The sequence below is a fragment of the Salarias fasciatus genome, chromosome 23 (genome assembly GCF_902148845.1).
Source record: "Salarias fasciatus chromosome 23, fSalaFa1.1, whole genome shotgun sequence".
Taxonomy (NCBI): Eukaryota; Metazoa; Chordata; class Actinopteri; order Blenniiformes; family Blenniidae; genus Salarias; species Salarias fasciatus.
Window position 1 is genome coordinate 19,511,522 of NC_043766.1, and position 17,349 is coordinate 19,528,870.

Sequence of the window (17,349 nt, forward strand, 5' to 3'; positions counted from 1 at the left end):
CACATAAGTACAGTTTATGAATGCACCACAAGCTCAATTTACTTTTTTGTTTAAAGTCAAAGTCACTATTAAGTAAGCCAACAGTTGCGATATTCAGATGCCTTGATCTGCAAGTGTGGAGTTTTCATGTTTTTACAGTAAAAACAGTTTTATATCTACATCTGTGCACAAAAGTTAATGTATTGTAACTTAAACATACTTGTGCATATTTGTTCGTCTAATAAATGTGTTATGCACACAGCCATTTTCAGAAACTCACCACATTAAAGTAATATGGTTAAAAAAAAAACAGCAAATACTTTGAATAGTTTTGAGAAGATTTGCATTTACAATTTACTTTTACTGTGTCAGTAGTTGTACCCAAATGCATATTTTCCTTGCTTCCTTTATTCTTACCAGTAGTTATTAGTGGGATTTAACAGTCATGTTCAACAGATACACATAAAGAAGTCAGTTGAATATGGAGTACATCTTTATTTTAAAATCTCTGTACACAATAGAAATAACCTATATGCTGCACAAAAAGCAAACAAAACAAACCACAGCCACATATGGACACATAAACATAAATACTCCATTCCTAGGTACCAAACCAATATAGAGAAGAAAAAAAAATATCATGTTGAGTTAAAGAAAGATGGGGGGCATTCTATGATTCTGATTAATTTCATGGCTGCATCTGTCATTAGCTTGGCTGTGTAATGCACCAATGAATTTAGATGCAAGCAGCATTACAGTCAGCTTGTGCCACATTTCACTGCAACCACTTCCAGCTGTTTCTTGTAAATGTGTGTTTTCAATGTGCAGAAGACCCCCGGGATCAGGGTTCACCATGGGATACCCCACAGCCCACCCCTATCAGCATCCCGCCTTGCTATGGGCTCAGCTCGACTTCAGGGCCTCACAATCACAACCAGGTGAGACTCTGTCTTCCTGTGGGCCCCCATCCCCGCAACCTTCTGGCTTGTGGTCCGTCTGATCTATTGTAGGTCGTCGAGTGGTCCGTATTCTCCCCCAGAACCGTGCAGGAGACCTCATACACAAATTAACCCATCTATCATCACGGGAAAGGGAAAAGGAACACAGAGCAATCTTTGAAGTGGTAACAGGGCAGTGTTACTAACTTCAAAAACACAGTTGGGTATGTAACTCTTTATCATTACAGTAATCCTTTAAAAGCCCTGCCAGAGCATCTGGATTATGTTTGGACCTGGAATTGGATCCATTTGTGTGGCAACTCCAACAAGCATCCGACTAAGAAGGAACAAGCCAAAGCATATTGTACAGGTGAAAAAGGAACTTACCTACATCTGAAATGAAAACATACACACATCACATGCCTACACACATACACACACACACACACACACGCATGCAGACACACAACATCCTTCACAAATCATGTCTCATAGCGTCATTAGTAAAACAGTTTTTGTGGCTCATAGTGGCAAGCAGGGGTGATTGCACAACATCCCTAAAAGAGTTGGCACTTCCATCATCGAAAAACTAATAAAAAGAACTTTGTGACATTTAAAATAAATTAAAAAACCATTTTCAAAATGGTTGTCTCATCCTTCTTTGATTAGTATGTGTAAAATAAAACAATATAATGAAAAAGAAAACAAAACAGAAACCAAACCTGTCTACAATGCAATATAGTAGTGGTACGCAACATATAGTCCAGCAAAATCAAAGCAATGTGTATCAGTTATTTCTGCCATTGCAGTCCATTTCACACAGAGGAACTATAATTTCTAAACTCCACAATTCATACATCTCAGTAAAGATGATTGTTGTTGTCGGGACATAAAACTCAAAGGTTAGGACATTAATGAAATAGGGATGTAACTCAACAGGGTGGAAGCAAATTTCAGTAAACTGAGAGCTGTATGTTCACTTTAGAAATACCACTTTTTTTTGTTTTTGTTTTTTTCTACAAACACAAGCCTGTCTGTTTTGCGCTGTAAAATGTATGTTATTTTTAATTTGTTGGCTTTTTTCCACTCAAATGAACAGGAGATCTTCTGGAAAACTGTTCTAGAAACTGTTGTCTAAGTTGCTTACATTAGTGTGATAAAAAAAAAAAAAAGATTATACAGTCCACTGTTTCTTTGCAACTGTCCCCTAATGTGTGACCAGCTTAAGATGACCTAAAACCTACAAACTGTGTTCTCGTCTACATTTATAAACATTATTGTGAAATGACCTCTTGAAATAGTTGATTTCAGCTCAAAAACATATAAAAAAATGTTATACCCACATTAAGTGATACACTGTTGACCAATTATTAAAAAGTCACTACGTGGAAATGGTGCAGTTGCTTGTGTAGCTCATTCATAAGGCTGTTTAGTTTCTTATAGTTATTCCTCCATATAGCACTTCAAAATTCAACCATTCTGGCCATGTCCACATAATATATAGCTGCAATTTACAGCCTGAGAAACTGAATAAACATTTACATACCAAACATTTAATATGTGAAAAAACAGACTTTTTTTTTTCCAATAGTGAATATCAGACCTATACTTCCATGACATTATATGGAATAAAGTCAGAAGTGCAAGCTGTTTGAAAACACATTTCCCACACCTATGTCAAAAGGCAGTGATATATTTTAGCTTTGTTGCAGTGCGTTTTCTGCTTAAGGATGCAATAAAGAAGTGTTGAAAATGTTTTTGTCCTTTCTCTCTTACAGGAGAAGAGGGGGTCATTGCAGAGTCTTAAAGAGGGATCTCAGGCACTTGGCAATGGGCTGCAGGTCCCTCAGTCAGTCCAGTGAAGCAGGTGAGTTGTGAGTGGTTGACATAAATGGGAGGAGCATGGCACTCGGAGGGCAGAGATCAGAACCCAAGCTGTACTCCTTTCAAGCAGAGACACAAAAAAAGCTGATTGCAAAACTCACTAGAACAATAAGATCTGATACAGTCCCAACCTGGCAGGCAGCCTGCAGAGCTGGGGCCACTGATCACTCAGCTTACTCCCTGAACGCTGTTGACTGCACAATCAAGGTTGATGCTCTTGATATTGGGACCAAACACGCAGGTTTGAGGTCTGCAGGCTGCGGCCATTGTCCTCAAGTGTCACTCCACTATCACACGGGGCCGGGGTTGTGGTGATAGTTGTAATGGTTGCTGTTCTCGGAGTCAGCAATCTGCAGACTGGGTTTCCTCTCTGGCTCCTCACTATCAGAGGCGTGAGGCCTTGTGCAACGTGGGGGACGCTTCTTAAAGAAATCAGACACAAAACGTACCTGCACAGAGGAGAAAGAGATGGGGGAGGAAGGAAGGAAGAGGGAGAGCATGTCACTCAGGATGTTTTTTTTTTTTTTTTTTTTTTTTTCTTGCAGAGATTAGAGTGTAAATTGTAAGGACATAGAGGAGGTTAGGGCAGGGCTGGAAACTGTGATTACATATGTCTGGAGAGGTCTGTGCACAACTGTTAAATGACGCACTAACACTCACAAACTCACATCTGAGAGGAACACACAGCGAGGCAGGCACAACCCTTGTAGGCCATAAAATACTATGCCCTGGAGGGTCTCTAATTGCGCGTAGCACTGTGAAGGCCAAAAGTTATACGCTCACATCCAAGTTAGTCATTTGGACGTACGTGCACACACACACACACACACACACACACACACACACACACACACACACACACACACACACACACCTGCCACTCCATAATTTCCACAAGGCAGCGCTGACAGTGGTTCAATCAAAACAGGGAAGTGGTCAAACAATAAAGAATCCCAGCTGGATGACGTGAGGAGATGGACTTATTGGACTTAATACCTGAGAACCTGCCATGCTTCAGGCTTCCTGTCTCTATAAAATTTAACTAAGAACACTGCATGGCCATGAAATATGGTTTCACTGCTCAGTTTTCAATGGGATTTTAATGCACAGTATACTTTTTTTTTTTCTTTTTTCAAAATGTCAATTTTATGACTTGGTCTCTCCCACCCATGTTTGGTTTTCCAGCAATCACAAGGGTAAGATTCGAAGTTTAGATGTCATCAGGTACAAAAAGAAATCCTTAAAGCTCCGTAACAGCAATATTTCACAAGATGTATGTCAGGCAAAAACTGGCAAAGTTATTATCCTCGCCAAAGCTTCTACAGACATGAAAAACTGTCGATTCAATCTACATGAAGTAAGTTGATAATGAATATTTCTGTGTGTCATTTGGTGAAAGCATGGCTGTCCAATTATGTGATATAGGAATGCAGTGTTCTGTGTATTCAGTGTCGTGGATACTTACGTTGAAAACAGCAACAAGCGCGCCCTGCAGCAGCCCCGCCAGCACGTCGCTCCAATGGTGCTTGTAATCAGACACTCGGGTGTAGCCCACATACACCGCGAAGGCCACAAGGAAGAACTGGATGGTGGGTCGAAGAAGTCGGGCCCACTTAGCCACTAGTCTTGCTTGCACATAGAGCTGAGGTTGGAAAAGCAGCAAAAACAAAAATACACTGTTCGTGATCTGGCCCAAAAAGTAATTACTAAATGAAATGGAGTGAAAATAATGAATTTGGTGACTCAGCAATCAAGCTTCTCTCATGTCTATATTAGCTTTAACAGATTCAATAACATATTAACAGAATCAGACTATTTTTTAATCCAAAGATCTGATATTAAAAAACAGAGTGTATTTGAGAGATTACATTGACATTTCCTGTGCAAAATCAGTAGCTGGTATTTCACAAATCAAATATTTCTATAAATAGATGCTGAGCAGTAATTCACGTCTATTATGAAGTGAAACCTCCCTTTGTTGACAGGAAGGTGACAGATGCCAAGAAATGACATAAAAACAAACATCACTGCGTTTGTGCTCGGGTCCCCCTGCCACGGACCTTCACCCTGGAGTGATTCAGTTTACAGGAGTCCACAGGAGGCCGTTCTCCCTTAGCTCGTTTTGTTTCCAGTATTTGCTGAGCAAAACATGCACTCAGAGTCAAACTTCTAATTCAGAAGTTGAAGAATTGGCGAGTTGAAAACTGCTGCTTTGCTGGGAGCTCACTGACTATAACTGGAACTGGCCTTTTGACACAACCAGACTCCGCCAGTCTTGTAATTAATGAACTGGATTTGCCGGGAACACAGAGCACAGCATTTGCTTTGACCTTCATCATTGCTGGGAAAAATGCTGCACAGGCCTCTGAATCATTTCTCTCATTGTTTCCATTTTTGCTGTGAACTATTGCCTTTCCTTTTATGTCCACAAACAGATAAAGTGGCTCCATGGCCCTTTTTCCTTCCCAACAATTATCCCTTCAGTAAAGATTAAATCATGCCATGGACTCAGATGATTCTGAATGGACAGCGTTGACCAATCTCTGCAATCATACAGCGCATAGTTCTCTTTATAGTGAGTTTAAGAACTTTTTTAACATCTCACGAGGCTCGTCACACATCGTACTTACTGCTAAGAAGAGCATACAGTACATCCCAAAAGAAGAGTGACCAGAGTAGAAGGACAACCTGGAGTAAAAAAAAGACGAATCAACTGACGAGGCATACTTGAGATTGTTACACAGCATTGTTATCAGTAAGGAAATCCATCTCCCCAACAAATAATCTATGTAATTGACCACAGATTCATAGTTTATTTTCCCCTCTAAAATCTGATATATGTTTAAGAATGGTTTTCGTCTCACCTGGACTCCGTGACATCCTGCGGCAGGCCGGTGCAGTTGATGACCTGCATATACCCCGTGCACACCTTTGGGGCACATACAGTCAGGAAGTTTGGCCTTGGGCGCCCGATGGTGTACTTGGCGAGGTCGGTCAATGACTGGCTAACTGCTCCTCCAAACAAAAAGGTGCCCACTACCTTGTAAAGGGCAGCCACGTACTGGTTGAAGTCTGAATTAGAGTAAATCCTTTTGCTATACACCAGATAAGCCTCACCAGAAGAGATCTGAGAAAAAAAGAAAAATTTTTTCAACGTTTTACTTTTTTCACTCAAGTTTTGCTCAGCAATCAGAACATTAAACATCAACAAGAGTGTGTGATAATAGACAGGAGTGGGTGTTGTTGAATGAATAAGGTCATGTAGACCTTCTAAAGATTTGGTTTTTAACCACAGCAAAAGCTACTTGACATAAGAAACCATGTAAAAGTTTTGGCAAGAGTCCATTCAAGCTGAGATGCTGTAAATCGCAAAACCTACAATGATGACTGTGCAGGAGATGGTGACGGCCGCCAGCATGCCGTGGGTGATGGTGTCTGCCTTCAGGGGATACATGATGCTCTCATCATCACAGTAAATCCCCCTCTGATATGGCTTGTACACAATGGTCATAATTATGAAGGGCAGCGCCGCTGGAAGGAAAAACAGACAAGAAGCACAGTCTGATTAGAACAAACTATTCACTGTATTTGGAGGAACTGAACTTTGGGTAAATTGAGAAGAATGTTCTAGTTTGACTGCAAATGACTGTTTGACTGCAATCATGAGCTGGGAGCAAGTTCCAGGTTTACACCAGGTAACAAACTTCTACATTCAAGAAATAATGTTGAGGGATTAAATATTTGTTTTTCCACTGACAGATGTTGCATTTCAGACATTACATCACTTCCTACGCTGGGTAAGAAAATGTTTCTCTGAGGATAACCAAATTGTTTTCTCTGCCCCGTCCCCTGGAGACTCTGGGTTCTAAAATCAAAATGGTGAAAACAACCTACTTGGAGCAAAAAATAAACATTTGGTAGCAAAATGCTGGGGTAGAAATGCACAGCAAGGAATTACAAAAATAAATGTTGGAAAATAGCTGTTATAAGCACAGGCATGTGTAAAATTTCACACACACACACACACACACACATGCCCATGAGTGTATAAACAGCTGAAGGACGATACACAAATTACTACAGACACAACACACGAGTGCAGCACTTTCGAATGTGGAGGCTGTGTGCAAAAAAAAAAAAAGGACTAAAAATAGCTCCTTAAATTTCCCACAAGCTCAAATTAAGTCCCTGAAATGCTAGAAAAAGTCTATCTTGAAAAAAAGGCTTCACCACTCCCTCGCACTTTGACATACGCAAATAAACATGGCTATGTGAAACGAGCATCTAGGAGGAGATAATTAATCCAGCAATGCAGTTTGGAATTTCCCTAAAAATCTGAAAAAATCAAAAGTCTGAACTTATTGAATAAATAAACATTCTCTTTTTTTAAATGACCAGAAGCATGAAGGTACTCATGTACAGTGGAAAAGTAGAGCGTTGCATGTGAGGTTTGGATTTTCTGATACTTCTTTTCTTCTTTTCATTACCGCAGCAAAAGCAACTGATATGTATAACACTGCTGAGTGCTTTTGGCTGGTCCCGTTCAAGGCTACGCGAGGGAGTGGTGAGTATGACTGGTGGGAGATACGGAGCACGTGGGAGGGAGGCCACATCCACGGCAAAGCCAGCACTGATTCTTCCAGCCTTGAGCACTTTGGCGGTAGGAATAAAGTGGCGGTTTGACAAAGTCCCTAATAAATTAACCAGTTACTCAGTTTTGGTTTAAAGGTTAAAAAAAAAAAAATTAAATGGAAGGGTTACTGGATTTAGCTTCTCAAATATAGGCTTCAATCGCTTTTACACTGTAAGTCCCTATAAATTCTTATTTCTGAGGAGTTAGAACTGCTCATTCCTGATGATAATCATGGCCGTCAGACTAAATAATTAAGTAAAAAATAGTAGAAAATAATCCTGGGCCTCGGCCCCGGTGAGGTATGTTTTCTTCAGCCTGATAACCGCAACCATTTTTCACAGAAGACAGACAGTCTTGGGGCCACTATGGAAATGCCAGACAGCTGCATACTAAAAGCAAGAAAAACTCGAACAGTGCACTCACCAATAGTATTATATTCCTGTGTAAATGAGCAGAGTGGACCCCTCCCTGTCTTTGAAAAAAGTCTGCAGCTGACATAATTCCCGATGAACTTCCAGCGAGACTGACTGATGACAGAAAACGAAGACGGAGACTCAAATAAAATATACAACTGGAAGGTGACCCAGGATTAAGCTGTGTGAACAGTACATGCAAAAAGTGTCAAATTTCCACCTGGCTTCATTGATTTGAAGCAACAATTTTCAGTAAACAAAATGAAAATCCAGGCTTATTTAACAATGAAATACTTTGTTAACATGGCAATCCTTGAAGTGAAAATAATGCACTGATGTAAAAATATTCAAACAAGTTTAACAAAACTCCTTCATATCCATAACAAAACACTAAATGCCAGAGGAAGTCAGCCCATATAGTCAAACACGTGAACAAGTATACTGTAATGTCCATTGTGACCCTTGATTTTTTTTTAACATCACATATATTTGGAGAGACACTGGATGAGTAGGGGCATTGTTTGGTGGCATGGCAGTTGCACACATGCAAGTATGTCAGATACCATGAAGACAAAGAGTATTGTGAGCCGAAGAGCTGCCAGTAACAAAGAAGAATTGACTTCAGGAGAATAAACAATTTGATAGATACGCTGGAGACATGGAAATTACCGGCCAATTTAAACACAAATATTTAAATTTTTTGGGGACTTCAAAGAGCAATTTAAGAGACTTTCAAACATTTTAACTCTCAAGTATTCTGAGAATTTTTACTAAACCAGCTATAAAACCTAGTCTTTTCAGGTTGCGGACAGCAGACAGGTTTCAAGACTTCTACATTGCACAGCAAAATCAAAGTTCCAAAGTGTTTAGCCTTACGAAAGCTATTTATCAGGCTCAAACCACTATTTCTCACCTAAAACCAGTCACTTCTAATTTAACACTCAGAGGTAAAAATGTATCCCATCTCATTTAACTATATAGACGACAATCAAAATACATTTTTTAAAATGTAGAATTCTCATTCATAAAGAACAACAGATCAACATATTTTAATGCCACAAGTTAATTTCACAACATAGAAAGTGTTAAGTAACCATATTTTACACTTTCTAATATCTCTGAGAAACTGCTTGCTGGCAGCAGCAGGAAGACACCTGCCTCTTCCCTGCAGGCTCCCACCAATGATCAGTGTTATCACACTGGGCAAATTTCAAATATGTCGGGACGTACGATTAGAAAGTACAGATTTTTTTTGCATTTAACTGACATCCTGTCACAGGAACACAGGAATTCTGATGATATGTATAAAGAAAGAAAAAAAAACAACTATAAATCCCAAACACATATTAAGTGCCTCTTAAAACCCAAAGTAAGAGAGACAGGATGGAGTCATCACCAAGATGTTTGATTGTTCTTGAAATAAGTCTTTAGCATATGTGGATTCCAACTTTATGCAGCGTGAACACTGTGCAGTTTAATAACTTAAATTGCACATTGAAAGTAAAAGAAAAAACATTTTAATGGCACACTAAATCCCACTACAATGATGTAACAAGTTGTAAAATCTTCTTTCAGGCTGGCCTTAAAAACATCATGTTTATTTACTTCATGCACCATGGTGAATGTCACTTAAAAAAAAGCAAATTATTATTTCTATACAAGAGTTGCATGTTAGCTCTTCAAACTGTTTTTGAAGCTTTTAACACTTGCATGAGCCGAGGCATTAATCATCGAAAGCAGGGAGAAAATGAAGGGAAAACTTCAAAGAGAAGCACCAGCAGCTACTTTTATTTCCTTCAGCTAACAACTAAAATGTTTTCACATGTCAGTCATCAACAGCAAACTGCTGACTATCTGGTTAGACTTGTATGTTAATGGTTTTTAAGTTTCAAGGGGGTTTACTAAATCCCTCTGTGCAGTGTGGGATTTTGCCACAGAGTGAGTTTATGGAGTGAGTGAAGTCAGGGCACCTGGACTCCAAAAACCCTCGCTTGGCTTGTAAAGATGTTTTAATTTTTCATGTCTGCATTCACACATGAAGCATTTACTCAAATAACACCTTTCACTTGCAAGTCATAAATAGGTTTATATGAAAAGAAAAAGGCTGAAATAAAATGATGTAAAGAGTCTGGACTGTAGGCTTATTGAAAAACTCACAGTGCGGATGCCTCAAAGTGTGTATTCGAGAGTGTGTCTCATGAGCGACGCCCCAGTGGATAATATCTACAAGAAACAAACGATCCAGTCTCTAGAGAAGCAGACATACACATACACAGCTCGCTGACAAAAATAGGCCCATCGGCACACAAAATAGGCCTCCAGCATACCACGAGACAATCCCACAACCCAGAGCGACACTGCTGCAGAGCAGTGTGTCTGACTCCAGCTGAACTCAGTGGCAGAGGATTCAGTGGGATAAATACAAACACCACAGAGGGCATATAGACAGGGGAGGTACTTTTAGACACCTGCTGTGTTGGATTGAGGAAGATGGATGAGTTTGAAGGTGCTGCCAGTCAGAAAATCTCCTTATCTGACATGTTTTAAATTCAAGGATGTGGCTTTTCCTCTCTCTTGGATCAAGGATGGTGAGGGTTTATTTTTTTCCTATAACTTTTTGGACATTTTGTGAAGGTGAGGGCTTCTCATTAATCATGCTAAAATCTAGATTCATGCATTCCTGTGTCTAAAAAGAAGGAGCGACGCATTAGAAATGAAAAAATAATGCGTGACAAAGTGAGAAAAATGGTCAAAGCACAAAAAAATAAAAATAAAAAAGTTACGGTCGGAAGAAAATTATGGAAATTTTTAACATTGATCCCTCTCTTACAAACATAGCTTAAAATGTACAAAGCTATTTGTGTGCTTTCCCTGTGGTCTTCCAGTGACTGCTGAATCACATCCTCCTTCCTGTTTTTCTCCCTCTCATTCATAGACATTCATTCTTCTCTGTGTCGCTTCATCATTCTGTCCGTCCCGCTCCTCTCTCTTGATCGCAGTGTCCTCCCACATAATTCTCCTTCTGTTGTAAATATAGAGGCAATGGATGATGCTTTATTTAGCTGGCAGAGGTGCAATTACGCAGGACCATTTGGACCAAAATCGCACTCTGGGGTTCGGATTTGAGGCCTTTCACATCCTGTGTTTGTGTAGCTTTCTTGTTTTGTTTTGTATTTTTCTCCCATTTCCGACGAATTCTCTCGTCTCTTAACCTATTCTTCTCACTTTTCTGATTCTAGGAGTGCAGACTGCCACAGCCATCTGGAAGGTGCTGGAATGGCTTTAGAGGAGATCACACCTACTTGACCCTGCTTCCTCTGACACAACGTGTTGCACCTGCAAAACCATGTGGACACACGATTACATTCCTCAATTTAAAAGGCATACAGTCTGACTTTTCATTATGCGTAGTTGGGGGGTGGGGGGGTGGGGGGTAGCAGGGGTTTCATGCCCTTGGCCTGGGCTGCTTGGTGTAAAACTTTCCTTCAGGGTCACAGCTGGAAAGATTGCTCCTCCATCTAATTTCTTCCATTCTCATTTCCTGTCTTTTCAGTTTGAAGGTCATTTGGCGAGTCTCTCCTTTTTCTATTTATCTGTCTTTTATACATACTTTCTTTCTGTTGTCAGCTCTTGTTTCGCCTCAACTTGCTTCATTATTTCCATTTGCATTTCAGTCATTTACCCCATTTCTCATTATAAACATGCATGAGGACAGAGGCATGACTATGTTCTTCAGGCTGTGGTTCGGGATTACCTTGTTTCCTTCTCGTCTTTATTTTCTAGTATTAACTCAAACATGCTTTGTGCGCTATATCAACAAGTAATGTTGTTAAATGGTTTGCAATCAAAAAAATACATATATAAATACAACTAAGCGCTCCCTCTTTCTGACTGTCTCACCCCAAGCTGCCCTGACTAATGTGGAAGGTATGTGCTGAGCCTACAACCTCTGCCGGCGTTGGCCTCTGGAATTCTAATTCACACGAGGAACGCCCAACTTCGCCAGTCACACCAAATCCTGCTGCTCCTATGGCCCATTCTTTATTTATAATCTCACTGTTTCACTCTGTCCATCATTTACGCATGCTTAGCTGCAAGCAGAGCAGAAGGAGACACGGCTGCATGCAACTTTGTGTGAGCGGTGGGAGAGCAGCTAAATCTGGGTTGTCAAGCAAAGAGTCTGGGTTTGCTGGAGATCAAAGAAGTGGGCCACACAGGTTTCAGCCCAACCCAAATAGGTCTGCGGAAGCAGTCTGAGACTATAGTGCATTCTTTGCTAATTTACTAAATGCATTACACTGTATTTTGTCTTTTTCTAAGGTCTTTGCAACAGATGGAAAAAATAATTTCTGGTCAACATGAGCTCATGTGAAGTTCCTATTTTTCCTGTGGATCACAGTGTTTTGTTCCGGGAACAAAAAGCAATAAAGTTTAACTGTCTACTCCATTAAATTAGAGAACAATGATGAGACAAATTTATTGAAGTTGTGAGTCAAACAGTGATTCTGTTAGTGAAAACTTTTCAGCTTAACCTACACTAAATTCTGTAACTTCCTGAAGTATATTTCCTTTTTTCAAATAATCAAGAGAAACGCTGTAGGGACTGCATCTGCACGTTGTTCAATCATTCAACCACTGATGAAGAAAATCAAAATATTCTCTAAGTGTTGCTGGACAACTGCAACCACGTTGAACTAGAATTTACTCTAAAAACAACAAAAACAGGTTTCAGGTTGAATATTTCACAGAGGAACAAACAATGCACTGACTTTTTAAAGGACTAAGGTTTCCATGACAGTGTTTTCCTGAGGAAAACTATTCCCATCAAGCATCTCCACTGCGTTTCTCTGAGAACTCAGGACAATCAGTCTTCCCAAGAAAACCACATGGGAGACCCAGCTCCATAGAGACACCAGAGCACTGCTTACTCCACGTGCCCCAGCTGATAACCAGATAGGGTAAAGAGCTGTGCCAGCTGGAGAAAATAAGAATAATTACATGCTAACATGACGAAAACAATATAAGGGGAAAAAAATGAAGTGGCAATTCTATGATAGTTATTCTGCTCATTTGGGGGAAAGATCTTTTCCATCGGATAATGCTTGAGTCGAACACATCAGAAAAACTGAGAGCGAGATAACTCAGAAACTCACCTGATTTGTTCTTTAAGTATGAAGGCGGTGGAAGAAATGGAGAAATCCATCACCTAACTCAAAACCTGACATTAAACATGTCACAACTGTGACAGAGCACCTTTTGATAAGGTACAACAATTTGGATCATGTCTAAAATGGTTGTGTCTGTAAATTTAAAGGGAATGAAAGCTTGCACCGCTCCGTCCACATGCAGCAGTAATATTGTTGTGTGTAAGTAATCGCTGATATAACAACAAAACAGGTTTGTCTCAACACACAAAGCAGCCCAACAAATAGAGTACACATGGAAAAACAGCAGAGTGCGTGAGGAATTGTAGCACCAATGCCTTGCCTTTAGGCCGTTTGGTCTCAAGCATTACTTGGAGCAGCTCGCACATTACTCATACCTTTTAGTTAATTGCCATTCTTTTTTGGTTTGTGGCGGCACCCAAGTCACGCAGCGAAGTGAAATGCAATTCTCTGACAACTCCCACACAACCTATTACACCTGCAGTGCTGCACCTGTGAACATGAGCTGCGGACAAGGAGAGGTTAACCTGGTCTTTCCTCTCTGCACTGTGAGCCAACACCCACCGTCTATTTGTGCTGGGAGTTCTCTTACACAGCCAGGGGAGGTGAACGGGAAGGGAAGGAGGGACAGATTGGAGAAGGAATGGAGTGTAAAAAGTAGGAGAAGACCTTGCAACGAACAAATTCAATTCTAGATCCGGGACATACCAAACAGTTATCCACAACAAACTTTACAGAACTTTCTACATAGAAAAGACGTACAAGTTGATATATACTGTATCTGCAAAGCCACTGAACGTGTATGCTCTATTTCTACAATAAGCTGTTCAGTATTTGTATTCTGCATTATCCACTGAGCAACTGTGTTTTAATTAGAGGTTTTTTTTAAACAAAATGCTTTAAAAAAAAAGTTTCAGAGACAGGAAAGTTGAAAGAAATCTGGAACATACAGAAAGTTGAGAAATAGCTCTACTTGAACCGTGACCTAAAAGGTTAGAGATACAACTAAAGCTGTTTACCTGTCTTTTTTATCTGTTAGGATGACAACAAATACTATCCCAAACATTCATAAAATGCAGACAAATCTTAACGGAAAACCATTTCCGTACAGGCCAATGGTCGGCCTAATTACAAGCTCGGTCATGTAGTCATTACATGGCTGGGGCAACCCCATATAAGCTTCTGGTTAAGTTGATGATTATTTGGGTGAGTGACGTGGGTGGCAATGGGGAAGGGAGAGGCAAAAATGGTGGGTTTGCAGCCAAGCAGAGCTGACCAGCCAACCCAACCCAGACTTTAATCCCAGACTTGTGACAGCAAAATGGAGAGGCTTATCAAGTTCAGCAGTTTGTGGATGTTTCCACAGATGGATGAAAAAAAAAAACATACCCCTTCGGTCTTTGAACAGCTAGGGGCAGGGGCATGAGGGAGGGGCAGTCTGCTGAAAGACAGGATGCCTACAGACATGTTCCTCACCACTGTCTTCAGCAGACATGACCGGGGACGGACATGGAGCCAAACAGCACACCTTTATTCAACAGAACACACTGTCCGTCTTTCTGCCTGTCAACAGCTTGTGGTATTAACACAGAAAAGCAAGGTACCACTCCAGTGACACATTCAACATATACAGGTCATCACTGCAGCTTCATCTGAAAACAGTTTCTTCCAAGCATGTGGTGAGGCCTTCTTACACCTGCATTTGTAATTATGATATAACATGTATTGTAAAGTATCTGTGGAGCACTACAGTTGATAGAGAAATGAAGTGCTGCAATTTATTTATCTATGTATTAACTATATTATTCTTATCAATATATATTTTCCCTTTTTTCAGTTCAGATGAATTTCTTTTTTTTAATCAAGAATTCACTTGAAAACTGATTAATCTGACTATGGAATAACTGAATGTTGGATTATAAGGAATTAAATGAAAACATCAGCAGACCTCAATATTTACTTCTTTTTAGTCTCAATCATTGAATATGCACACTAAAGAAAAAATCTTGGCAACTATTCCAGCATTGTGTTATGACTCATTACCAACATGTCATCATGTCCTTATTATCCAACTAACTGACTGAGGGGAAAAGAACAGCAATGATGTCCCTTGTGTAGCAATTTTTTGAGGAAATAAATAACATACTAAAGAACCATCCAGACAAGTGGAAGTCATGTGTGAGAAAAGTAGTGTAGGAAGTGGGGACATTCTTCAGGGGATTCCTGGCAGACAAAATATTGGGGAAAATGAGGGATAAACTGGGGGCACACATGCATATCAAATTTCCATAAACAAACACTGAGCTTCCTGAGGCTCTGTAAAGCCTTGCAAAAAGGCTGCAGCCTAAACAGAAACGGATGAGACTGAGCTTTACTTTTAACCTTGTATTTCGTATTGTTTCAGCATGGTGCAGTCACTTTTGAGCGCAATCTGCGCATAAAGATTTGCACAAGCAAGCGCAGTGGCACGGTGCCCGTTCCTTAACTGAACATGGAAGAGCCCTTCTTTCTGTTTACCATTTGGACATAAAGTCAGATGACATCGCTCGCAAAACATTTTTGTCTATTTTTCATGACCAAAAAGCAAATCAATAAAAACCCCGACATGTTCATTCCTTCGTTGCTTCAATGAGCACAAAACAGAAATACACTGAGCAACTAACAAGAAACTGCAGTCACCGCGTTTCTTGCTGACAGCACTCAAGTATTAAAGAAGCAGATTGTGCTGACGCACAGTTCAGAACTTCGTGTCCATAACTTACCAACAAAAACGCACAGCACATCCATCACCACGAACAGCACCCTCTTCCTCTGATCCTTCATTTTCTCTCCGATCATTTACTTAAAACTCGGTGACTTTGGAGGGAGTTGCTACTTTTCGAAGGAGTCCATCGGTGTTTAAAAATAAAAGTACAGGCTATGCAAACAGCCCGGTAACCTGCACAACAAGTTCTTCCGGGATCCTCTTCCTCTGTACCTGTGCTGACATTGACAGCAGAGGTGTGTGGCTTTCCTAAGACGACAGAATAAGACTTGTCCTCTCAGCGGACACGCGCGGCGTCTCCTGCGACGTCTTGCGCACAGCAGTGCCTTGGGTACAGACTGAAAAAAAAAAAAATAAAGAAAAAAAATACAAACTGAAGAAAAGAGAGGAGGGAAAGAGGAGGAGGAGAGACAGATCTTTAGTTTCACTGTGTCTGTAGTCGCCCGGGCAGCAGGAACTCTCCATACACACCACAGCCTCTGGTCCCTCCTCCCAACTTCCTCGTCTGGCTCCTCTCTCTGTGGCCGCCTTTACGCACAGGCGTGCAATGAGCCAGAGACGGCCTCTCAGTGGTCTGCCTTTTTCCTTTTTTTCCCTATTACAAATGAACGTTTTATCTGTTGAATTGAGATTAAAAACCACAGGGATGGAAGAGCTGCAGGTGCTGCCGAACAGTTTTTACGTGGGCACAACGAGCAGCGCAAAAAAAAAAAAAAAAGTCTCGAAGGATTAAACATAAAAGGGAAGCTGTATCTCAAAACAAATTACTCTCATTGCACTTGACATCATCACCCGGAATAATCTGGAAACAACCACTACGCCACACTCGTTGAGTTTTAAAGGAAAAACAAGATGCTGTGGCTTTGACTGACCAGTCATTCCTCCCATTTCTGAACTCACCACACAAATGGAGCTCCTAAAAAAGATCCCATCATGAAGTTCACATGAAATCCCGGCATAACAGAGTGATTGCCCAGTTGTTTCCCTGAATACACACGGGGGACATTTGCACTGGGGCTGTCACAGCGCAGACACTGTCTAAATACTATGAAAACGTGTCTTCGTGTCATTAGAAAGGTGAACAGGCACACCAGGTGTGTGCTTATGAATAAAATTTAAAAAAAATGCTAAATTACAATTCGAATGAAAAACTGAGGTTTTTTTTTCACAAGCACTGGTGGGAATGAAATAAAATTAACATGACTTAACACCAGCATGAGTCCAGGCTGTGGTGCATTTTATCCCAGGCAGTCAGGATATTTTCCCTGGCTGCAGTCATTCCAAGGCCACCTCATGCTGACTGTTTCCTGCTATGAGGAGAAAATTCTCAATCAGGGGTGTAAATTAACAGTGAACTCTGTTTGCATGACAAACACAGTATTTACTCCGCGCGTATCTTAATTCAATAAGCTTGCATTAAGTACATAATCTTGCATACATAGACACTGTAAGCCATAGCTTAGAGGCTATTGCAAATTTACAAGTGAATGCATCAGAGTAAGTTGCAGTGTCTCACTGCCAATACAAACCCGGCTGCATGTATACTAATCAATTGCATACAGAAGGATGAACA

The 17,349-nt window shown here is 40.5% G+C and overlaps 1 protein-coding gene across 1 annotated transcript; it reads right to left on the minus strand.

The window, feature by feature from the left end:
- Positions 1-454: 454 nt before the first annotated feature.
- Positions 455-16,122, minus strand: plpp2b (phospholipid phosphatase 2b). The gene is made up of 6 exons (XM_030082772.1): positions 15,775-16,122; positions 6,181-6,332; positions 5,666-5,928; positions 5,432-5,489; positions 4,267-4,443; positions 455-3,250 (listed from the first exon to the last, which is right to left on the minus strand). The coding sequence occupies exons 1-6, from the start codon at positions 15,848-15,850 to the stop codon at positions 3,092-3,094; spliced, it is 885 nt and encodes a 294-aa protein (XP_029938632.1). The 5' UTR covers positions 15,851-16,122; the 3' UTR covers positions 455-3,091.
- Between the last annotated feature and the right edge of the window lie 1,227 nt (positions 16,123-17,349).